General features: G+C 51.7%; 10 protein-coding genes across 10 annotated transcripts; 3 read left to right on the top strand and 7 right to left on the bottom strand.

Annotated features, from left to right (window-relative positions):
- Positions 1–14: 14 nt before the first annotated feature.
- Positions 15–677, top strand: BBA_06574 (uncharacterized protein; the record flags this gene model as incomplete). Its single annotated transcript, XM_008601671.1, has 1 exon — positions 15–677. The coding sequence occupies one exon, from the start codon at positions 15–17 to the stop codon at positions 675–677; it is 663 nt and encodes a 220-aa protein (XP_008599893.1).
- Positions 678–2,030: 1,353 nt separating this feature from the next.
- On the top strand, positions 2,031–4,587 carry BBA_06573 (poly polymerase 2 ADP-ribosyltransferase 2; the record flags this gene model as incomplete). Its single annotated transcript, XM_008601670.1, has 4 exons — positions 2,031–2,906; positions 2,958–4,244; positions 4,374–4,492; positions 4,569–4,587. The coding sequence occupies 4 exons, from the start codon at positions 2,031–2,033 to the stop codon at positions 4,585–4,587; spliced, it is 2,301 nt and encodes a 766-aa protein (XP_008599892.1).
- Positions 4,588–4,734: 147 nt separating this feature from the next.
- On the bottom strand, positions 4,735–7,095 carry BBA_06572 (nitrate assimilation regulatory protein nirA; the record flags this gene model as incomplete). The annotated part of the gene is made up of 2 exons (XM_008601669.1): positions 4,735–6,454; positions 6,533–7,095. The coding sequence occupies 2 exons, from the start codon at positions 7,093–7,095 to the stop codon at positions 4,735–4,737; spliced, it is 2,283 nt and encodes a 760-aa protein (XP_008599891.1).
- A 2,353-nt stretch (positions 7,096–9,448) lies between these two features.
- BBA_06571 (acyl-CoA dehydrogenase domain-containing protein) lies at positions 9,449–10,908 on the bottom strand (the record flags this gene model as incomplete). Its single annotated transcript, XM_008601668.1, has 4 exons — positions 9,449–9,862; positions 9,911–10,001; positions 10,077–10,550; positions 10,607–10,908. 4 exons carry the CDS (start codon positions 10,906–10,908, stop codon positions 9,449–9,451), a joined length of 1,281 nt encoding a protein of 426 aa, XP_008599890.1.
- An 878-nt stretch (positions 10,909–11,786) lies between these two features.
- On the bottom strand, positions 11,787–12,833 carry BBA_06570 (Ankyrin repeat protein; the record flags this gene model as incomplete). The annotated part of the gene is made up of 1 exon (XM_008601667.1): positions 11,787–12,833. One exon carries the CDS (start codon positions 12,831–12,833, stop codon positions 11,787–11,789), a length of 1,047 nt encoding a protein of 348 aa, XP_008599889.1.
- A 590-nt stretch (positions 12,834–13,423) lies between these two features.
- BBA_06569 (acetate transporter) lies at positions 13,424–14,476 on the bottom strand (the record flags this gene model as incomplete). The annotated part of the gene is made up of 5 exons (XM_008601666.1): positions 13,424–13,538; positions 13,610–13,811; positions 13,884–13,994; positions 14,065–14,260; positions 14,375–14,476. 5 exons carry the CDS (start codon positions 14,474–14,476, stop codon positions 13,424–13,426), a joined length of 726 nt encoding a protein of 241 aa, XP_008599888.1.
- A 1,034-nt stretch (positions 14,477–15,510) lies between these two features.
- BBA_06568 (uncharacterized protein) lies at positions 15,511–15,875 on the bottom strand (the record flags this gene model as incomplete). Its single annotated transcript, XM_008601665.1, has 2 exons — positions 15,511–15,595; positions 15,646–15,875. 2 exons carry the CDS (start codon positions 15,873–15,875, stop codon positions 15,511–15,513), a joined length of 315 nt encoding a protein of 104 aa, XP_008599887.1.
- Positions 15,876–17,008: 1,133 nt separating this feature from the next.
- Positions 17,009–17,956, bottom strand: BBA_06567 (Catalase-like domain, heme-dependent; the record flags this gene model as incomplete). The annotated part of the gene is made up of 1 exon (XM_008601664.1): positions 17,009–17,956. One exon carries the CDS (start codon positions 17,954–17,956, stop codon positions 17,009–17,011), a length of 948 nt encoding a protein of 315 aa, XP_008599886.1.
- Positions 17,957–18,928: 972 nt separating this feature from the next.
- BBA_06566 (ankyrin repeat protein) lies at positions 18,929–20,581 on the bottom strand (the record flags this gene model as incomplete). Its single annotated transcript, XM_008601663.1, has 1 exon — positions 18,929–20,581. One exon carries the CDS (start codon positions 20,579–20,581, stop codon positions 18,929–18,931), a length of 1,653 nt encoding a protein of 550 aa, XP_008599885.1.
- A 724-nt stretch (positions 20,582–21,305) lies between these two features.
- Positions 21,306–23,204, top strand: BBA_06565 (uncharacterized protein; the record flags this gene model as incomplete). The annotated part of the gene is made up of 1 exon (XM_008601662.1): positions 21,306–23,204. One exon carries the CDS (start codon positions 21,306–21,308, stop codon positions 23,202–23,204), a length of 1,899 nt encoding a protein of 632 aa, XP_008599884.1.
- Positions 23,205–23,753: the final 549 nt, after the last annotated feature.

Genomic DNA, 23,753 nt, shown 5'->3' with positions numbered 1-23,753 from the left:
CAGAGTATATCAAGATGAAGACCACTGCTGCTGTTTTTGCCGTCGCGGCGTCTGCCTCTGCGCCGACCCTCACCGGCCCCTTCTCCTTCGTTGACCCGCCCATGTCCACCGACGCTCTGTCGATTCCCAATACTGCCACGCCCAGTTCCACGCAGACCCCAAACATAGACCCAACGAGCGACTTGACCCCGGTTCCGTTCTTGCCCTGGGATGACGAGGGTCCCTTCCGTTTCATCACGATCGTCCGGAAGGACGCTTCGGCTTCGGACCTGGGGCCGCCTGCCGCCCCTGCCGCTGCCGCTACCACGAACCAAATGACAACCATTGCTTCGGCTTGGGACGTGAGCGTTGCACCCACCGTCGAGGCACGCGGTGAACCCGACATGACGGAGGAGGCGACGACGACGACGATGACGCAGAGTAAGCCGACGCAAATGACGCCAAACCCCGCGGGGACGATGCGCGCCGACGAAATTCTGGATGCTCTGAGGGAGCACACGAAGAGCCAAGAGCAGCAGCAGGCGGAGATGACTACGACTCAGAGCATAGACTTGGTCGTGCCGATGACGACACAGGGCAACTTGGCGACCGACGCCGTTGCGACAACGACAGGGGACGCTGAGAGCCGGCCGACAATTGAGCACGTCGAAGAATTCACCAGGGAGTGCGGGTTTTAGGTGGAAGAAGAAGAAGAAGAAGAAGAAGAAATAGAGGACAAGGAAAGGGAAAAGATGTGGTGGTTGCAAGGAGAATAGGAGGGCATTGAGACAGGGAAAGATGTGCGAGAGAGATGTACGGAGAATAAATGGAGGGAGATAGGGCGAGAGTTGAACGAGAGAGAGAGGAATTTTGAAAGGAAAACAAAGAAAATAAAAATAAAAATAAAAATAAAAGAAGATGGAGGAAATGGACTAGGAAACACAAAGGATAGGATTGTATACGCAGCTTAGAGACTCTTTACTAGAGGAGCTTGATTTTCATGAGATTGACACTGCAGACAAAGATTCTCTCAGAAAAGTTCAAGACAGAGTTCTAGAGAACGAGGGCAGAAGAAAGACCTGGCAGATTGATGGCGTTTGAGGTTGCCTCTGCCGAATATGATTAATTTGCCAGTGCAGTGCAAAGCACATCGGTTGCGTTTACTACATGCAGGGTGGTTGTAGGGCCGGTGCTCTGACATGTAGATGCATGGGTGTTGAACAAGTGAGGCGATTTATGGATCATGAAGCAATTGACGATGTACGTAAAAATTACGAGAGAAAAAAAAGAAAACACACACTAAGGACAAGGGCGACCATCGGACATGAATCTCGTATGGCGAATATTGATATCTACCCACGTGATCTGGCGTCAGTCTGGTGTATGAATTTCGAATAGTTTATCGTCGCTGGCGCGTCTGCTGCCTAGAATCTGGCGTCGATTGGGCTGCGCGTGTGGTAGGCGAGACGCAGGCATACAATGGACAAGCTCCACCACGGCTAGGCAGCCGACAAGGATTAATGCAGCATTTCTGGGGTAATGAACTGGCCAAGATGGATTTTTCAATGGGGTGATTATGCGAACGAGGGGCAAAGAGGTCCGCAGAGGCGGATAGCCAAGGCGAGGTTGCGGGTCGGACAGACTACCTAACCTTTTAGGCAGCAGAGGCCCCTGTACGACGCCATTCAGACATGTGAGCCTTGGTAGAGTGGCACAAGAAAATACGAATACAGTACCAGCTAATCAATAAGTATTTTAACAAGGGCACCTTCATTTCTTTACTGGCCCCCAAATCTACAGTCGCTCGTTTGCTAGCTGTTCGCTTATAGCACCACCAGCTCCGTCAACAATAAAAGCCCGTGTCAATCCGCACCGCTTCAGCCTCATCATACCTCGTCTCTTCTTTGCCCAGCATTTCCATCAGCATTTCCATCAGCATTTCTCGACTTCAGCATTTCTCAACTTCATTTTGCATCCTCTCAAAGCTCTCAACATCAATTGAAATCCGTGCCACTGTTGTGCTGCCCAACCTCTCCCACCTTCACCACACAATGGCGCCTAGGAAAAAGGCCGCGCAGGATCCCGCGCCCAACAACGGCTTGGCAGACGCCGTCTCCAACAGCACCACCATGTCCACCATTCCTGATGCTTCACCCTACGGTGCCGTCCTCCGTCCTCTTGAAGGCCTTTGCGTCGTCGTCAGCGGTCACGTCAACGTGGCCGACTACGCGCCCCATGGCATCGAGTATCTTCTTGGCGACCTCGGTGCCGCTCAGGAGAACCGCATCGTCAACGCCGTCACCCACGTCATTGCCACCCGAGAGGACTACCTCAAGAATGCAACCAAGGTCAGGAACGCCAAGAACAAGGGTATGCCCATTGTGCGCGCCACCTGGGTCACAGAGTGCGACAGAACGCAGACCCTGGTCGACGTCGACAAGCACACCTGGCCCAACGTCATTGAGCAGGAGCAAAAGCTCAAAGAGGCCCGCGACGAGTTTGTCGCCGCGCAAACTGCTGGCCGGGCAAACGGCACGGACAAGAAGCGTCCGATTGCCGTAGCTAACCTCGCTGATGAAGCCGCCAACGGCGACGACGAAGGCCAAGTCAAGCAGGACGAGGAGGAGCCCAAGCCGAAAAAAGCACGCGCTGCACGAGGCAAGAAGCAAGCTCTCGTCAAGGATGAGGACGAGGAGATGAAGGATGCGGCAGACCAGTCTGCCAAGCAGCTGCAGGATGAGGATGCCCAAGGCGCTGAAGCGGAACAAGGTCAAATTGCCAGGCAGGGACTGGTCATTCCCGTCGATAGCTTTTGCCCCCTTCCCGGTTTTCAAGTTTACATTGACCCCGACTCGGCCGTCATTTACGATGCATCCCTCAACCAAACCAACGCATCCAACAACAATAACAAATTTTACATCATCCAGGTAAACCTCCCCCCATGAACATTGAACCACCCGCCACTGACTCCCCTCCAGCTGCTGCATGACCCAAAGGCAGATAGGTTCACCACGTGGACTCGCTGGGGCCGCGTTGGCGAGCCCGGCGCCAACGCCTCCCTCGGCAACGGCAGCCTCGACAGCGCCCTCTCCCACTTTGAAAAGAAGTTCAAGGACAAGTCGGGCCTCCGGTGGGCCGACCGCGGCGGCGACCCGCGCCCCGGCAAGTACGCATTTGTCGAGCGCAGTTACGAGCCCGATTCGGACCACGAGGACGGCGACGGCGACGACGCGGCCCGTGTGGTCAAGGAGGAAGAGCCCGAGCCCGACTGCACCCTCGACGACGCCACCAAGTCGCTCATGGAGATGATCTTCAACAATAGCTTCATGGAGGCCACGCTCGCCGAGCTCAACTACGACGCCAACAAGCTGCCGCTCGGCAAGCTCGGCAAAAGCACAATCACGCGCGGCTTCGAACAGCTCCGCGCTCTCTCGGAGCTCTTTCGCGACGCCTCGCTGGCCGCGTCCCGCTGGAATATGACGCTGCCGGCCGCAACGGAGCACTTCTCCAACACGTACTACTCCCTCATCCCCCACGATTTTGGCCGCCAGCGGCCCCCCGTCATCTCGGACGAGCGCCGTCTCAAGCGCGAGATTGACCTGCTCGAGTCGCTCTCCGACATGAAGATTGCCACCGACCTTATGAAGGTTGATCGCAACGCGCCCGCCGCCGCTGACCCCGTGCACCACCTCGACCGCAAGTTTCACGGCCTCAACCTCGAGGAGATGACGCCGCTCAAGCGCACCACCAAGGAGTATAAGACGCTCGAGCAGTACCTCTGCGGCACCGTCGGCAGCACCCACAACTTCTCCTACCAGGTCATCGACATCTTCCGCGTCTCGCGTCGCGGCGAGGCCCAACGCTTCCGCGACTCCGCCTTCTCCGCCGTCCCGTCCGACAAGCGCCTGCTCTGGCACGGCTCGCGCTCCACCAATTTTGGCGGCATCCTCTCGCAGGGCCTCCGCATCGCGCCCCCCGAGGCCCCCGTCTCCGGCTACATGTTTGGCAAGGGCATCTACCTCGCCGACATGTCCTCCAAGTCGGCTGGCTACTGCGCCCCCAGCCTATCCCGCGGCGAGGGCCTCTTGCTGCTCTGCGAGGCCGAGCTCGGCAACCCCATGCTCGAGATTGTCCACTCGTCGTACACGGCCGACGACGAGGCCAGAAACGCCGGAAAATGGAGCACAAAGGGCCAAGGCACGTTTGCGCCGCCAAAGTGGATGGATGCGGGCGCGGTGCACAAGAGCCTCAAGGGCATCACAATGGTACGTTTTTTTTTTCGGGCGGGAGGGGGGGAATCCTCGCTTTTGCTCAAAAACGTGGGCTTGTAAAACATCATCATGTCAATGATGCATGTTCAAAGATGACGTGGTAAAAAGCTAACAAAATGGTAGCCTGATCCCAGCAAACCCGCCGAAAACACAAATGTCCAAAACGCCTCGCTCTACTACAACGAGTACATCTGCTACGACGTCGACCAGGTCCAGCTTCGCTACCTCTTTCGCGTGAAAATGTAACAAAAGTCTCATCGTCACTCTCGGACATGTTTGCAGCGCATGTATGTGTAATTGTTATGACATTTTTTTTAGCTTTGCAATTGATCTGTAAAATAACTCGGCACCATCTATCCGCTATTCCGCGTGGTATCAAATTAATTACATTAAGAGGCCGTTGCGCATTTCTTCTTTCGTGTTTGACAGCCACACTTCGTAATCGTCGTGAGAAATGAGTTTCTAAAAAAATCAAAAAAAAAAATCAAATACCCGCGCCGTTGGCAAACTCTGGCGCCATCCATTCTGCGCTCGGGGCCCACAGAGTGCTCAGGTCCATAACGCCCATGGCGTGGTCCAGCCCATTGGCCAGGCCCAAGCCTTCCAGGGCTCCTTCGTATGCATTGTTCAGCTCCGTGGACATGAGTCCCGCCGCGTCATTGTCGCCGTTGGCATTCATGCTGGGCTCAAACGACTTTTGCGTCGTCGGGGCCATCCATGCATCCGGCAGCATCGTCGGTGACAGCGCCGTCATGCCCGGGCTGCTGTAAACGTCGGGTCGTGTGCCCGGGCCGGCGCTCAGACGGGCGGGGGTGTGGATCACCGACGGCTCCTCGCCGACGCGAATGTTCTTGAGCACCGGGTGCTGTGGGTAGGCGGTACGTCCATGAAGGCCAGTTTGCGCCTCGAGAACGGGTGACGATGTGTCGACGGCGCCGAGGCCGCTATTGATGAGCCGCTCGAGGTCGGCCTGCACCCCGGCGGCGGCCGGCCCCCGGCAGCACTGCTGGATGACTTTGAGGCACGACTGGGAGTGCTCGCGCACGCTTTCCGTCGCAAGGCCGAATCTGACGGCATCGAGGCGGTATGCGTAGTGTAGAGTGCGAGCGCACTGGAAAGCGCATATGGCGAGGTCAAGGTCGGCGATGGGCCGAGCGTGCAGCTTGTCCATGCACTTGAATATGTCGGCCATGGCGACCGAGTTCTCCACACACTGGCGCTGGCAGTGGTCGAGAAAGCTTTGGTCTAGCGATTCGAGCGTTTCTAGCGGCAGGGCATCGCGGAAGCCCGTCATGGCTAGGCGGTAGAGATCACAGTAGCACTGGCGCAGGAATATGTGAATCATGACAAAGACACAAATCCTAGGCGAATAGGCACGCAGTCGCATTGAATTCTCCGAAAACTGAAAAGAAGCGGGCATTCGGTAGGCAAAGTCTTCCAGCTCCTGGTGCAGGCCGAGGACCCGAGTCTGCAGCTCGACAGCATTGATGTTGCGGCTGATGAGCGCAGTCTTGGTAAATTCGACGATTTTTTGTTTGATGTGCAGGATGCGGACATGCAGGGCTAGGCTGCCAATGTCCTCGGACCGGGGCTGGTCCGGGTCGTCGGGGCCGGGGACCAGTTTCTCGGTGGGTTTCGAGAGGTCAAACTCAAAGTTACGCTCATTGCATGGCAAACCGACATTGATACGATCTGCCCGCCAAAGCGAAAACTCGGCAAAGCCGCCCGATATTCCGGCATCGATGCAGTAGAGGGACCACATGAGGCGGCGGCGCGACTCCTGCGCGAGAAAGCAAAGGTTGGGGCTGTGATGGTTGAGGCGGAGGGCGGCGGCGAAGCGGGAGGCGATGCTGAAGAGCATAAAGGCGCTGGGGAATTTGTTGCAGAGGATACGGTGCTTAATGATGAGGACTAGCGCTTGCACTTTGATGGTGGAGGGAACGGTGTAGTCGGCAAAGATGAGCGACTCTGCCTCGTCTATGCATCCATCACCATATTCACGGATGCCGGGACCCATGCTAGTAAGACACGAGGTTATGCCAACGAGGGCGAGGAGGAGAGCCTTGTCTACTTTTCCGACATAGTACTGCTCCATCAGAGAGGCACGATGCAAGAAGGAGAACACGGGAATGTGATGAATGTGGTGGAAGAACTTGTCAAAAGTGCGCCGAATTAGAGAGTCAAAGGATTCGTCAGGCGAGGGTCTATTTTTTTTGTCAGCGAGAATGGCCCCGTTTAGAAGCTCTACGCATTGAATTTACTGCGAGATAAATCAGACTTACCCGTCGTGGCCATATGAAGCGGGTGTGCTGGCGGGGTCACTCATGGCCCGGTCGCTGTCGTCGCGGGCATCATGGCTGTCACTGTCTATGGAGCGAGTAGCCGGGCTCCTTAAATTGCCGCCGGGAGGACGTGACGGCGTCTTGACGCGTTTGGTAGGACGATATACGCAGTCTAGATTCAGCAAGGTGCAGCGCTCGCAGCTGGGCAGGTGGCCGGAGCATCTGGCCTTGCGGCTGTGGCAGGTAAGACAAGCCTGCTTGACGCGGCGTCGTGGCAGGGCAACATGCCAGGCATCAGCGTCGGCCTCGTCGTAGGAGCAAGGGAAGCCGAGGCGCTGGCAATTGGAGCACATGGGCCGGGCGCCGTTGCATCGGACCTTGCGATGGCGGCAGGTCGCGCAGGTGGACGACGACTTCTTGGGCCGACGATCCTGAGGCGGTGCGGGGGTGGCGGCGACGACGGACGCTGAGCGCGCCGGGCTGGCGACGACATCCGAGACGGACCTCGCATGGCTCCGGACATCCAACGTATTGGGCGGAGAAAGAGGCGTTGCAACGTTCATTTCTTGGTGGTGTGTCTCATGGAGTAGCAAGCAGGAGCAGCAGCAGCAGCAGCCAGACGGACCGTCGGGCGCTACGCAGGAGAGTTGGGAGCGCCACCGTGGTGCAGAGGGCACCTAGACAACGGCTAGAGTTTCGGAATGTCGGCGATTGTGTCTTGGAGGTGACAGAAGCAAATAAGGAATGCGAATGGTTTCGGAAAGGTAGGCGACGGATGGTATGGTTGAGGCTGGCGACAAAAGAATGAGAATTTTTTGCGTTGGCATGAAATGATGAGTCTGGCAAAAAGGGGACCGTGATGGATTTAGGGGAGAAGGCGGACACACACAATGGGACTGAGTCGAGAGGACAGAGAGAGGGCGAGTTCGGCGATCGATCCTTGGTGGGGTCACTTGACTTTTTTCTTCTTTTTTTAGTCCTGACGAGTGGGCTAGCATTATGCCTATTGTTCGAGGCAAGTACTAACAAACTAACAAGTTGGCCTAACTGAAAAGATAAGATGGTAGTCATTGAAGTCTATGAAACGATAATAAGTGGATTATTTTCACGTACATATGTATGTATATTTATGTCTACGCAGAATCTTAAAAAAAGTTTGTCTGCCATAAACCGTACTCTGTGCCTCCTTTTCTTTCTGTACACCAGTCACTTGTAATGACTGATTTAGTTAATGACTTTCGCCCCACATGCCCCCAACAGAGGTCTCACTACGTTGGACTCGTCGATCGTTGATAACACCAACACAGATCTTCTTCAGCACATACCAAGTAAGGTATGTACTCATCATCAGGTCTTGGACAGACCGGCTAAGGCTGGCTTATCTCGGCATCCCTTGGAGCATGTATAGCATGCATTGCAAGTTGGGTGGTTAGTAGCTTAGCTCATTCCTCGCTCCCGGGCTAGCGCACGCTGTCAAAAATTAGTTGGCCAAGGGTTTGGCTTAGTGTCATGGATACGAACAATGATTGGCCGACTGAACCTATACGGAACACGAGGCCGTGTACGGATTAGATGGTACTTCATACTCATACTTGTGGTCTTTACAATCAAGTCTGTCTTTGGTTGTCTGATAATGAATGAACATACGGATATGGATTGGGCCATTCTGCGAAACTGTCTTGTGCTCTTCAGCGTCAGTGTACTTCTGTCTTGTTTTCCCCACCTCTTGTCTTCGCTCGCTATACTCTGGTTGTTCTTTTATCTTTCGACTTCCGAAAATCTTTGTTCTTTGTACTTTTGTTCGCTTTGCATGTCTTTTTTTCATCGTCTTTAGAATGACATTGAACAGGGCAAAAAATACTGCCAGGCGTACCTAACTGAGAAGCGCCCCAACACAGCCCACTATCACCAGCCGCCAAGCCTGCGGCCAAATACCAAAATTGCCTACAAGCCGACTTCGCAATTTTGGTATCACAAAAAAATTCAGAAACTGCTATCAACGGTTGCATCATACCAAATGCCAATCGCCAGGACTGGCAAAGGGCCATGTCGTTCATCAAACGCCGACTGACTCGTTCGTGTCAACACCAACTGACTCGTCAAACGGCGACTCGATCGTCAAACGCCGAACCATCGGCCACCGTGTACCAATACTCTTCCATTTTCCCAGTGCACATCAATCGCCATTCTGAATCACATCACCATGGCCACGTTGGCCGGCATAGGCACACAGCCTCGTTTAAACAATCAACCCGTCCTACGAATACATTGTCCATGTCTCGTCCAACACACACCGCAGCCCTCCATGTGGGCCAACGTCTCACCCGACTGCATGGTCGTTGGGCCAGAATTCTAGGTCAGCATTCACGCATGTTTACCAGTCGGAATACATCCAGCATCACATGTCCATCACCACGGCACATATTTATTAGTTGCAACGCCGTCCGTACCCTTGAGTCCCAAGACTCAAGACTCTTGGCACCCACACAACCACATAGGCACGGCCCGGCACAGGTTGGCTTGCGCCTCCCCTCAATTCCGTCGAGTGCATCGGCACACTTTTCCCATCGCTACGATCACTACGCTAGAACAAAGAAGCATAGCTATCAAAGAGATCGCATGCATTGTGTTATTGACATCTTGTCATATTTTTGTCTGACTATTCTGGTTGATCGAAGCCACGTCGATTAGCCGTCGCTTAGTACCGGTGCAAGGACGCAACGCGGGGTTCAACCCTGTTCAGTGGAGGTTCAGGTCCTGCTGCAGCCGGCCGCCTCGAACGGCTGATACAACTTCATCACCAGCCGAATCCGTTGCATCTTGCATGCGAGCATGCACAGAATGCTCAGCCATTACTAACTGACAACTCAGTGCTGCAGCTACCGCACACCACGTATACGCCAACCTGCAACCTCTTTACGTGTACCACGTCGGCTCCGGAAATTCTTGCAGCAGCTGATATCTGCCCAGCTCTCTGTTTTTATAAGCCACCGGGTCGTGCAGCGTATGCGTCCGAATATCGCGCCAGAACCTATCCAGACCGACCTTGGTCGCCGTCGCCTTGGAACCAGTCAGCTCAAAGACACCTGACGTCACGCGCAGGCCTACGTCGGTCGAGACCACTTTGACGCTGGCTATCCATTCCGCAACCTCGCCACGAGCTTGCGCTGTCACCTTGGCACGATCTTGGACACTCTTCTGAGTGCCCTCGTAGACGGCGTCAACCTCCTGGCCAGCTTTCTCGGCAAGGGCGGTTGCTGCCCGTAGATGAGCTAGGAAATTGCCATAGGTAGAGAGGATGTAAAATTCGTCTTGCGGCTTTTCCTTGTTCTATACAACAGTCAGAGAGGTGACTTGCAACCCGAGATTGCTACTTACATCACCGCCAAATGGCCATGCTCGAGTCGACGAATTTGTGTAGGCCGTTGCCGTGTTCAACGCGCCCCAGGCAATGCCGAGGTAAAAGTTGCTAAATACCAATTGGATCCTGGCATCTCGATTAGCATATCCTTTCTCAGTTTCCGTCCCTTCCAATGTTACTTACGTTGGTAGCAGAAGCGAACCAAAAGCAATACCCAGCACAGCCGGATCTGGCTTCTTGGCCGCTGCGTCCCAGCCTAGAGCATCCGCCCACGGCGCCTTGACATTCTCAATTTTGACACTGCCCGACTCTGTCAGACGCAGACCAATATTGTTCCAGTCATGCCCAAACTGAATTCCTGACTGGTCTGTCTTGACAATGGCAAAAATGTGGTCCGACGTGTCTTCATACACGCCTTCCAAGACAGTCAGGTCCGAAATGACTCCACCAGTGTTGAAGAATTTGAATCCATTAAAGACAATATGGTCGCCGTCGTTGGTAATCTTCAAGTCGCTATCGCGCGGATTCACGGCGCCGCCGACAAAGTAGTTGTTTTTGATGATGAGCTCCTCTGTGCGCTCAACCTGCTCGTCCGAGCCGACAACACGCGCTGTCGTGGACCATAGCAGATGGTACCCAAGCAGCATGCCAATGGACCTATCAACGCCATATCAATACATGCCTCTGTACGATTTGTGAATTGCGAAACGTACCCATCACCTTTGGCAACTTCTTGAATAACCTTGTAGCCGACAGACCACGGCTGGCCGCCACCGCCGTACTTGGGCTGCCCAAGCACCTTGAGCAGACCTGAGTGCTTGAGCAGTGCGATTTCCGCTCTCGGCGATTTGTTCTCGCGCTCTCTGATGCCCGCATCAGTGTCTAGCACTTTCGCGACATCTTTGGCGCGCTGCAGCCATCCAGCTAAATCGGTAGGCTGCTGCTGCCACTTGTCGATATACTCGTCGTACACCTTGGGGTCCGTCGCCGGTGCGTCACGAGCGTTGGAAGACATGATACTTTTTTTTGGCGAATCTGGAAGCTAATCAACGGAAAATGGGATTTAAAATGGTCTTCTGTCTGTGGCGTGTCGTGGGCATAATGCGCGTTATATACAGTGCCGTCGTAGCCAAGCCAGCAACCATCCGACTTATTGCGACATGGCTGCATACAAATGCCGTCGGTAGCCAAGCCAGCAACCATCCGATTTATTGCGACATGGCTGCATACAAGTGCCGTCGTAGCCAAGCACGTGGATGACAAAACTGTTCGCCGCTTTTTAGCAGCTCACCCCTAGAAAGCGGTGGTCAGTCTTGTCATCCAGGTGCCAAGCTGGCAGGCAATCGTTCGAGTTATTGCGACATGGCTGTCGCAATGCGCGTTGGCGATGGCGCAAGCTCCACCAAAATTAACCAAAATGAAACAAAATTAACCCACGGCCAGATCTACCGTCCAGGAACTTTACAACCACACGTGGGGCGGAGATCCGTGCGGCGATAACTATCCCGTTGCATTCTGCGGCCGTATCCAGTGATCTTCTCAACAGCGGGTACAAATATTCCAAATGCGGAAGGGCAGTCACCACAGGATATCGAAATGTGACGCCTGAACCAGAACTGCCGCTTATAGACCCAAGCGAGATGGCCTTTTGAGCCATCCCATTGGTGAGCCAACGTCCGACAGGGATAGCAGTGTCATCATCAGCATGTTGCAGCAATGCCAGTGATGGCAGATTATATGCTCATTGACCAATCAAGCAGAGTTCAGGCTGCCAACCCTTTGGTGCAACCAACAACCTTCCCACCCATCTCGCTTACAAAAACGATCTCATGTTCCCGCCGAGCGGCGCCTCTGACGACCAATTGGACAGCGCAGTCGCCGCACTCTTGTATGCTACGGCCCGAAATAGCTCGTTGCCGGGTCCAACATCTCATAAAAATCAAGTCTCCTCTGCTTGATTACGAAAATAAAAAAACACCCACCGCCGGATCTTCCCGTGGCACCAGCAGCCCTCAATACTTGTGCGGCTTCTTCGTGACCGCCAACGACTGCGCTCTGCAACGCAGTATACCCGCGCCCTCGTCTGAAACTACATGCATTTGCATCAGCTCCAGCAGCTAACAACATCTTGATGATGTCGACCCTTCCTACTTCGGCGGCAGCATGCAACGCCATGCCATCACCATAAGTTCCCCCCAGCGCGTGAATATTTACCTCTTGCTGGAGCACGCGTTGGACGACCCTGGCATGGCCGCCGTGGCAGGCTCCTTGAAGAGCCGTGAAGCCTTTGTACTTTGCCGACGCAGCATTCGCGTCTGCTCCGTGCTGCAGAAGCAAGTCGACAATTTCAAGGTATCCGCCACCGGCAGCAGCCTGTAATGCGGTATACCCTGCCGTCGGTGACGGGGGCGCATTCACGTCCGCGCCAATCTGCAACAGACGGTGAACAAGGTGAATATGCCCTCGCTCGCATGCCGCCTGCAGTGCGGTTCTCCCGTTGTATCTCGTGACCGTGACACGGGACCTTGACACCTTCTGAAGACCGGCTGTAGATGCATCAGTCACGTTGTCCACCCTTGCTCCAGCTGCCAGCAGCATGTCGACAATCCTTTCGTCTCCATGACCGCACGCGATTTGCAACGCATTTCTTTGAAGATTATTACCACCACTAAAGTGTAGATCAGCGCCGGCGTGAATCAACAATTGCACCGCCAGCTCTTGGCCATGCATACATGCAGCCTGAAGAGCGGTTTGGCCATAGTACCCGCGTGGCGGTTCATTCACAGCGGCGGGGTTCTGGGCAAGTATGCTCTTCATAGTGGCTACATCGCCCGCTCTCGCGGCCAGCTGCAGTGGCGTCCAACAGAATTCTTCTGCATCGGTTGTCTCGAGGCTCGGGTCCCATGCGGCATTTAGGGGCGGCAATGCAGTTTGCGTCATGAGGTCTTTGATGGCCTGTGATATTGTGCGCTCGAGTTGGTGGGGTTTGTGATTGCGTATGCCTGGGTAAGGCGATGCGACTGCTACTTACATGTGGCCTATATCTAAGCAGTCGCTGGGGGTGGGGGTGGGGGATATTTGCACACGCTAGTTGTGGCAAGAATGAAGGCCATTTAATCGACGGTCGGCTTTGCAGCCCGCATTCACGACGTGCGCATTAATGCAGTTCTATGCAGTTCTATGCAGTAGCCTGGCGCCAGCCAGCCAGCCTTGCCGTAGTCCTACTACATTCGCAACTTTTGTGGAGGAATATGTTTTCCAAAATATTTTTCTTCTAATTATCCATCAAATATACAGTGGGGGGATCTTCGGCACGATATATTACTAGTTTTAGTCCCCATTCAGCCCAGACGCGTAAAGGATCGCCGCAGGACCCCTCTTCCCAGTTCCCGCATCTGGCAGTGGACGATGGCTGCTGCTCTTTGGCTTGTGAAATCACGGATTCTGCATGATGCACATTTCACATGGTACCGACTTTATCTTTTTAGCGTGTAGTTTATTCTAAAATAACAAACTTAAAATTTCCAATTTCATATGTCGTTGTTTTCAGTGCGGTGCGCTCGCTTTCTAACAAAGTATTTGCTCGTGTCTCCGAGCGGCAGTTCCACCAGTTCATCCTTTAACAACAGGTGAAACACGAGATACCTAGCCATGGTCAGCATCAGAGTCTACACAGAGGCTCTGGCACTAGATGCAAAAATTGTTTGAATACATACCATCCCAAAAGCCCGGCAATGAACAAGTTTGCGCCGCCCGCAATCTGTAAACTTCTCCCCGCGCTGGTATACCCGTCGGCTTTCGCAAAGCTGCTCGCGGCTGTCAACAGGAATCCAATGTCGACAAACAGATATATCATGATGCTGACGAGGTTCGAAGTAATCGAGGCGACGAGAAATGTCAAGATGAAAATTGTCCATACTGTGCACATTGAAAAAACAACGCGTCAGCAGACCGAGGCCCAGGGGCAGATCTGAACCATGGAGCACGTACATAGAAGAAAGAAGCCTAGTGCATTGTTGTACTGCGCGACATCGTCCGCATATGCGTCGCGGATCCCAAACGATGGCGTCAGTATGGCTCCGTAGCCTGCGTAAAAGAGCGCTGCTCGCGTAGCGTTAAGACAATGCGTGCGTGTAAGAAGAGTGTTAAGCGAGCGAGAAGCACGCCTTACCGAATGCGCTGTACACCGTGTACGCGAAGCCATTGCCGACAGAGAGCTCCCACTGGGCGGAGATGAGTAACCCGAGGGCTGCGACGAAGAAAAAGTTTGCGACGTAGACGTTGAGGATTGTGACGCCGCGCCATTCCATCAAGCTGAGGGAAAGGGTTGTGAGAGTAGTCGCAAATGCACCGATGGGGAATGCAGACTGCAACTCGTCAGACTCCTTCTTTGAGTTTGCATAACAGAAGCAGCAACATGTGCTTTTCTTTTTCTGGCATCTCCATCTTTTGTTACTTTCTTTTTCTTCTGTTTTACTTACAGCGCTTGAAGGGAGATGCTTGTGGTATTGCACTGGCTCCCGCTGAACAACAACCTTGCCCTCTGCGTCTCCCGCCTCGGATATTGTTGCGTCGCAGGTCATGCTTATAAGCTTGGAAAGAATCCGATAATCGTTTGACTCTCTTAAATAAAAAAGTAAAGTTTTTTTTCTTTCAAGAAAACAAAACTAGTTGCACAAGTTGGGAAAACGGGCAGAGAGCATCGGGAGGAATGATCCGCGACAAAGAACGGGCTTGTATATTTAAGATTAAGTGTTACCGGGGAAAAAAAGGGGCCGATGCGCTGCCTGGTCCAGGCCTGTTGGTGGCGCTGGCATTTACGCGGTTTTTATTACAATGCCATTCCCTGGAGAAATGGCAACATTTCACCTTGGCTTGGCAGCTTTGCGCATCCGCTGCCCGCCCAGTAGAGCGGCGCGATGTGACAATGTGTTTTGGATGCGACCATCTTGGGGATTTAGTGTGACGAGGCGGCGTACTTTATAAAAGCGCAAAAGGAACTGCGACTGATTCTTTGTGCTATCAACAATTATTTACAACCTCTTCTTTAGGTTGACTTGGCTCAGCAAACCCCCGGCCGGAGGTGTCTCGGTGTCTCGGCGCTTGTCTATATGTCGACTGCGGTAGTTATAGCTCGGGTCCCGGACACTCGGCGTGGTACGATGGGGGCAATCGGCGGAACCCGGCACTAAGGCCGGCGAAATGGTCGGCGGAACTCGCCAGGTAGCGGGCTTGTGAGCAACAACCACCCAGTAGCTTTGTTCTTGTCTCTTTATACTCGTATGTACTTATTTTTTTTTTTTTTTTCCTTGAGAAGCGTATTATCCCTCGAGAGGTGTAGTCACTTATACTCATTTGCGCGCAACTCTTCCCCTCCACTCACTTGTTTATAGATAATGTGTGCTACGCACCCGACAAGGGCTGTAAACAGTGGACGTCAACCTCGTGCCTTGCAGGTTGCAAAAGCGTGACAGTGCGCGGCTTTATTAATCAATTATCCTTCCGGTATCTACCCATTGCCGCTCTACCTCCCGATGATGTCGAGTGGTAAGCTAACAATACCAAGCAAACACCTCCGCTTCAGGTGGCACTGCTAAAAGTGATTCAGCACATTGCTTCAATAGTTGACTGTGAACTTTTGCGTTGAACCCAGGGGACCCTCGCCAGAGACGGCATACGCCACAATGATATAGCCAGAACCGCTAAACACGGTTGTTAGCGTCAAATTAGACTATGCTCTCAGAAAACCTACGTTGGAACGTTTGAAAGGTCCGCAGATGTCTCAAAGTTACCTGTCGGGGCGACTCCAATGGGTGTTAAGGATTTAAAGTCCTTTGTGGCGTAGAAGACGACAGTATTCGGATCCCGATTCCAAGTGAGTTCTAGTACCTGGCCAGACGTAGCATTGACAGGCATATTAATGAGAAGCGCGAATGCTGTTGGCATGCATGCCCATGCCCATGCGAGAAGTGTAGTCCGCATTTTCGGTGTGGTTGCTCGCAGATGATTGTATATGACTTTGGCAGTAAAGAAAAAGTGTAATGCTAATGTGGGTTGTATTGATATATCGAAATACGTCTAACAGTAAGAGAAATGTACGCTTTATAGTTGTCACGACAGAAAAATCGTCTACGACGTACTTGGCGGTCAGCCGTTCAATTCTTACTATAGCTGATGAAAGTTACGGCAATGTCTCGAACACTCAAGATAATTTCTCTTCGTATTTTCATACGTTTTTAGCATTGGTCGTTACTGCGAAAGAGATAACCTCTTGACCTATTGATCCAGCTAGCTAGCTTGTCTTGCACAGTTTACCCGCTATGCAGCTGATCCCTTTCTAACAAATGTCACAGGTAACTACATGAAAGTCCTGCTATTAATACAGGAGCACAAGGTTCTCAAAATGATTATTGGAATATTTCTCTGCCGTGAAACCGCCATAGCTCAATATCAGAAAGATAGTAATATTCCTCAGGGATCACGAATTATGCCGTGTCTCTGGCCAAGTTACTGAGACAGCTTGCTTGTCTTATTTGCTGTCAGTCAGGCCTCACGATCGGCAATAATCTCGGAGGTAACTGCCGACCGTTAGTCTAATCTTTTATGGAGTTTTTCTCCTTATCTCCTTTCCCGCGAAGCGGTATTATTGACTCACTCGAAAAAGAAAGCCAACTGCATTGCGGCTATCTGATCTACCAATCGAGCTTTTATTTGGTCAGTCTAACTGGAACCCACTCTCGTACAGGAAGATTCGAGCACACAAGGAACATACAGGAGAAAGCAGCACTTGGCGGAACCATTCAGCGCTCTCTCTGGAGCAGATGTAGACACTAACTAGCGATTGACCGACCAAGCGACCACGACAATTGGCCGCTTGTCGTAGTAGTGTATAATTGCGACATATGCTTATCCTGACGTTCACTGCATTGTTGAGACAAAGCAATGACATGATAGGGGCTTTTATATATTGCCACACTACATTAACTACACTGCAGTGACTCCGCACTTGTTCTAGTCATGCTTGAGTCCGTGTATTGAGTTCATAAACTATTAAAGGACATTTGTCTTTCCCGGCTATAGAGCTCACTGTGCGCGTTGACTCTCAACCTCAGGAGCTATTTTGTCGCGGGATTTGGCGAGGACTTTTCGTCCCCATCTGCGTCTGCACGCCGAGTTCGTACGCTAGCCCTCATTACCACCCTTCGCGCGCGATTCACCTCACCCAGGGGTCTGTGGGCTTCGATAGTGTCCCACAGGTAAAAGGGTGAGGTGTGAATGTCCTCACGGAAAGACAAACTAGTTTCTTGTTCTGGTATATGAAGACTGGCCACTGTAATGAATGGCGATTCTTTCTCGTCCCACGTCTTTGTTGCGTCTTCAATCGGAGTGGCCGAGTCATTCACGTAGAATTGAAGCTGGTATTTCCATGTGAATGGCAGACGCGGGACCAAAGAAGCCCCAACTTCAGCCGAAGCCGAAGCATTGCTTGCTTCTTGTGACGGAATGAGCCGACCGCGAGCAGCGTATGGTCCCACACAGAACGGGGTCTGGGTATTAAATACACTGCTGGTGAAACCATGGAATTTCAGATGTTCTGCGTCAGGTTCGGTGTTGTTCGCCTCCATCTCCTGAACCGACTTGATGAAGTCGAAGCTGTTTGCGCCGAAAGGGTCTGTTTGAATCATCAGGATATGATGCGTATCGTCGGAAAATTGACCACTGAGTCGAGGGCCCTTGACATCCAAGACCTTGATGGCAAAACCTCGAAAATCAGGCCTAGAATCAGGGTAGTTTCCCCAGCTTCCATTAGACAGGCGTATCAGGCTCTGGAAAACATGTGGTTGAGAGAATACTCCAAACCGAGCATAAGGAGGTAGGTCAGGTAGAACCTCAAACGTCCCTTGCCCTGCAAAGATCTGCTTGCGATGAAAGGCTTTACCCGGGCAACGATTCAGCTCATTATGACGTCTTTGGACAGATGTCAGCATGTCAGCCTCTGAATCAAATCGTGTAGACTCATCGAGCGCAATCGTCTCTTTCCACGTGGTACTCGGGGATGCCATGATTTGGAAAATGCGAGATGCTGATGTGTTTCTGCGCGATTGCTTGAGTGACGTTCTTAGACCGATCGATGTGATGTCAACTTGCGAACCAAGCCAGGCAACTGTTTTTTAACAGAGTCTGCCATTTTTATATAGAGCGCAAAGCAGCCTATGACCTGAGAAGGATTTGAAATCAACGTAGTATTTTGTCATTACCGAGGGAATGAGGAGTGGTAGTGTCTCACCATGAGCTTAGTTCAGTGGGGAGAGAGAAGCTAATGTGATCTCGAACCGATTAGCCTAACTATGCACTAAATATCTGCAACGGTAGATTTGCACCATGCCAAAGGTGGGTTGAAAGTGGACGACTCAGGTGGCTCCGTCGGGATCAATTCCGACGGAAGCTATGCCTAATTGAACGGCTTTTTGACATCATATGTGAGAAGCCTCGTCTTTGGCAAGGAAAGTCAACTCCGTGAATTCCGAAGGGAGCTAACCCACGGAAGCGCCAAGGCCAGATGGACTGAAATAAATGTGAGTTTGCCGAGGTTTCTACAAGTCTCCAGGAGGTGTATGCGTTCGAGCCTTTTCGCTCAGCGGCCATCTAGGTTCCCTTAAAGGCATAGGACGTTCTACTTTGAGAACTACATTCGCTGCCAACGCAATACAGCATGCGTAGCATTCTACAATGAGGCCATGCCAACGTCCTGAAACCACGTCCAACAATATCGCCCCGATGCTTTTGCTAATCTTCCCGTGATGCTGACTTGGTAGATAAAGGCAACAGACGCATTTGAGCAATGACATTGGTTGGCATATGCATGTACACTGTTGACTGGACACTGACACAAGACTCATGGTCGGATACTTGGCCTGAATATAGCAAAGAATGAGGATAGTTTCGAGCCGAAACTCCCTTTCCGCAAATTTCTTCATTCATGTAATATAATAGCTAAATAGTATATAGATAGTCTACTTAACTTTTTATCTCTATCACTTGATTGTCTCTGGAAGCTTAGAATCATAGAATAAAGAAGGCCTTTTTAGTCGTCGCCGTCGTCGTTGTTGCGAGGAGATATACTTGCCTATCTCGTATATAGGCTCAGACATTGCCTTCTGAAGCAGCTCTTTAAGCTTGGCATCTACCACACAGTCTAGTGGTGTCCTTCCATCTTCATCCTGCATGTGCAAACACACGCTGCCTACCGTCTTGATATAAACCGGCACCATCAGCTCCGCCATTCCCGGGTCATCTCTCTTGCACGCTATGTGTAGTGGTGTAGAATCTCTGCTGTCCCACATCACCATCGCCGCGATGCTTCCGCCTCCTATCTGCTCAATCTGCCGTAGCATCAGCTCCATCGTCGCGACGTCGCCATACTCGGCTGCGATGTGCAGCGGCGTCCGTTGTCTGCCGTGCCGAGCCGTCATATTCGCGGTCATTTCTGACTGCGAGAGATGTCGTAGTAGTAGCTTCAACATCGCGGCGTCGCTTTTCCTCGCCGCGTGGTCTAGCAACGTGCAGCCAAGGCTGCTCTTGAACGTCATATCTGCACTGACCCCTGTCTGCTCGAGATATTGTAGTACTGCATCCATCATTACGGTATCGTCATGGTCTATTGCTCTCTTTATTGATTCCTCTGCCCCGACCGTATCGATGAGATGCCGTAACATGATGTTGCTGATTGGTCCTCCCTGCTCTTCAATACGCAGAATATTCTGCAGTGGTGTCTTCTGTTCTATATCCAGCTGTTGCAAGCTTTCGCCGCCATTATCTCTTAGTCGCTTTAGGATGGCATCGACCAGCTCCGTTTGACCGTGTTTCGCTGCTGAGTGCAGCAGCGTGTCGCCATCATCATCTACCTCATCAATCTCCGACACGTTCTGGATCAACAAGGCTGAGATGTCGGCACGCTCGATGTTCCGCTCATCTTCGTCAAGTAGCAGAATCGTTGCTGCACGGTGCCCATTCTGAGCCGCCGTATGTCCTGCCGTGTGGCCTTTGTGGTCCTTCATCGTGGCATCGGCCCCTCGCTCAATGAGCTCCTTTATCATGCTCAATGATCCACCGCGAGCTGCATAGTGCAACGCAGTCTTGCCTTTTCCGTCACGAGATTTGATATCGGCGCCATTCTCAAGTAAAAGGCGCGCAGCTGCTTCTTGTCCACTGCTCACGGCGTAGTGTAACGGAGTTCGCTGATCAAAGTCAGGCAAGAAGATGTGTTTCTGCATCAAGCACAACCGTATAATTGGATAGTTTCTTGTATCCAATGCACAGTGAAGGAGGCTGCGGCCGCTTGCATCGCGTTGTTGTTTCTCTCGATCGTTGTAGTGCTCGCTGTTTAATAACGCTTCCAGCATGTGATCGTCTCCGTGCTGAACCGCGTAGTGCAGCGCTGACTGTCCGAGCCAATCCGTCGCTCCAATTTCAATATCTTCTTTGAGCAGATGTGTCAGCAACTCGCGCTTTTCTAGGATTACAGCCCAGTGTAAGATTGTCCTGCCATGTCTGTCGGCATTTTTGAGTTTGATCCCGCCAGTTTGGATACTATTTATAACAAAATCATGATTCTCTCGAGCGACAATCTGGTGCGGATCGTCGGCAACGGTGTTGTCGCGTGGTTTTCTTCTCCAAAAAGAAGGCATGCTGGGATTTAACAACAGAAACAAATCGTGACACAACAAAGAAATGTCTTGAAGTGACTGAGAGCGGTGTAGTGAAAGTGTGAACCTCAAAGTGCAGCTGTACCTTCCTCGGGGTTCTCCGCCTACTTTGTACTCTACTCCGGATGCTGGGTGCAAGCACCCGCCGGCCGCCCATCGCTCGGCCTAGTTTGCAACCTCTCGAGTAGGTAGGATGCCGATCAACGTCATATCTTATGCCAGAGCAAGGGACTTATCAGGGTAATCCTACGACTGCAACATGGGCGGCTTGAAGTGAGACCCTCAAAGCCAATCACAGTGCTGTGCCAAGTTGGGGCCTGAATCAAACTGTTCAGCTATGCAAGTCGGAAACCAATCGCAGAAAATCCATGCATTGATGCCAGACGCTCCCAACTCAGCCATGCCGCCCCCAATCGTGCCGTCCCCAACCGTCCTGCTTGACTGCCAATGGGCACGAGGCTGGTGGTCAAGTGGTTTGCCGATCTCCCATGGTGGCCAGCAGCGTGGCGTAGGGGGTTAAGGATGCCCCAGCAGTTCAGGTCATATTCAACGTGCAAAGGATGCGCCATATTAAACAAGACTGGCCGACAGCCTGTTTTACCTAGCATCTGTGTGCGACTATATTAATGCAATTTGGTACTACTACTGCCAATTGAAAGACTCCCACTCCAATTTCGGAACATAGCACCTTCTCCCTCTTTCTGCCATGCTCAAACTCTTGCTGCTGGTATCGTTGTCGCTCACGCTGGCGGCAGCTCGCGACTGTCCTGTCCGAGCTTACACCAATGACCCAGTGGACTGGCAGTATGGGAGCTGTTATCGGGGTACTTGGACAATTGTGAGCTCTTGCTTAACGACGGTTATTGCCTGCACATGGACCATTCAGCACCTCAACATCCCGGCCAGCACGGATGGCTCCTTGAAGAAGTTTAGACGAAAATTGAAATGGATGTTGATAACCGTGCTGTTCCCAGAGATCATTTTAGTACATGCCGGGTTCCAATTTCGAATGGCATGGAAAGCACTCCAAGAGTTGGAAAGTTATGGTCAGGAAGTCAAGTGGCCGTGGTACAAAAGGTCGTGGAGGTGGGTACGAAAGACATGGCCGTGGTATAAAAGCTCCTGGACCTGGCTACGGAAGAAGTGGTCGTCGCTACGGGAGAAGTGGCCGTCGCCCAAAGGCTCATGGAAGTGGCTGCGAAGTCAGTTTAGGCAGAAACTCGCTGACGAGGAGCGTGGCAAGGAGACGCAAGAAGACCCAGATCATTCAAACAAATGGACCATGACACATTGCTATTATGCCAACATGGGCGGCTTTTTATACGACAATGGTAGCCAAAGATTTCGTCTTACCGCCGGGGAGCTGACCTCGCTGCGCAACCGTCCACCAATTCCGAAGGAGGATATCCAAGACAAAAGCAAACAGGACTGGCTGGCAAAAACATGGGCTGGCCTGCAGATTCTACAGCTCATCTTTTCCGTCATCACCCGACACATCCAGCATACACCCTTTTCACAACTCGAAATGGTCACACTCTCTTTTGCTCTCTGTGGTGTGGTGATTTACATCACAAATATTCATAAACCACAAAACATCGACAGGGCAACAGAGCTCAAAGAAAACCTGACAGGCGTGGAGGGTGCAATACTTGTACCCTCTACTATTCAGACTCAAGATAGCTTGTGGGCAATTCTGAGTAACCAGCGTAACCACGCTGCCATCGACATTGGCTCGAAAGTCGATGCACCACGGGTACCAAACGACAGCATCCCATTCGACAGCAGCAATAATGTCGTTCATCCAGTTGTATATCCTTTGGCAGGGGCCTCTGCTATCTTTGGTCTAATCCATGCCATCGCATGGTCGTTTGAGTTTCCTACGCCGGAGGAGAAACTGCTATGGCGAATAGCGACTGGCATCTCTGCAGCAAGCCCTGTCTTGGGCCTACTGACAATACCACTGGTACAGTCTACCAAGTCTGCAGGGAATTCTGAGCTGTTTGTGGCACATTTTCTCAGACTCCTGCGAGAATATCGATGGCATTGTCCCCGAGAATATCCTATTGCAACAGCAATAGATGAACTGGAGACGCAATCGATACACTTGCTGGGGCCTCATCGGCAATATCTTAAATACGCGGTAGAATATTCACGAATATTCGAGGTAGACTCGATGGGAACCAGCCCGTTTCTGCTGGATGTTGGGGATTTCCTGCTCTTGAGAGGTCCATACGAGGACGTCAACAACAGGTTACCAAGCGAGTCAGGCGACGGTCGATGCCAAGACCATAAGGGAAATGCAAATAGGTTGAAGCTGCACGACGACAAGGAATTCATCCGCAACTTCAATCGCCTCGTCGAGGCGCTCCTCCCTCGCGGTGGGAAGAAACTCAAGCAGGAGACCCAGGCTGACATCTGGCCGCGGAAACCAGTGTTCCCGCCTTTCTTAAACGATTTAATCTTGTACGGTACGAGTGTTTTGTACTGTTTATCTCGCTTGGCTCTGCTCGGCGTCGCGTTATCGAGCCTTCGGAAAATGCCTGGCAAGGTGTATGAGGAGACGGATTGGACAAAGTACGTGCCGTCTTTCGGGGCAACAGGCTAATATCTTATGTCTTAATTAGTATAAATAACAAAAACAATAATATAGTAGTCAATAAGTAGCAAAATATACTCGAAAATATTACTTACCTACCTTCTCTAGATAGTATATATAAAATAAAAACAATATAGTATTTACTTCTATTTATATTACTAAATTTTATCTACTTTTTTTATAAGAGAAACTAGCTATAAAAAAACTTGCAAAGACTAGCTATAATCATGCCCTAATCTTAAGTTTTTTAGTGATAGGTGACTAGTAACTTAGGATATATCGAAGAGAACCCACAGGGCTAGCCACGCTACACTTTTGGCGCGCATACCAGCAATAACCACTACCTAATTATTATCCGCCAACGTACCATAAACAGAGCACAAAATTTGTAGTTTGGATTAGCGTTCTAATCTACCTGTAAACAGCACGGCAATTGTCTAAAAGTATGTCGATATTTGATATTTTTCCAAGAGAGGAAGAGGCAATTCTCGTTCACGTGATGAGAGTGCAATGAAGAGAACCAGGTTAGCACTATAACGAGTCGAAGCGGCGCGGCTG

The sequence above is a fragment of the Beauveria bassiana genome, assembly GCF_000280675.1.
Source record: "Beauveria bassiana ARSEF 2860 unplaced genomic scaffold BBA_S00019, whole genome shotgun sequence".
Lineage (NCBI taxonomy): Eukaryota > Fungi > Ascomycota > Sordariomycetes > Hypocreales > Cordycipitaceae > Beauveria > Beauveria bassiana.
The sequence above is the reverse complement of the archived record's forward strand: the minus strand, read 5'-3'. Positions and strand labels throughout refer to the sequence as shown.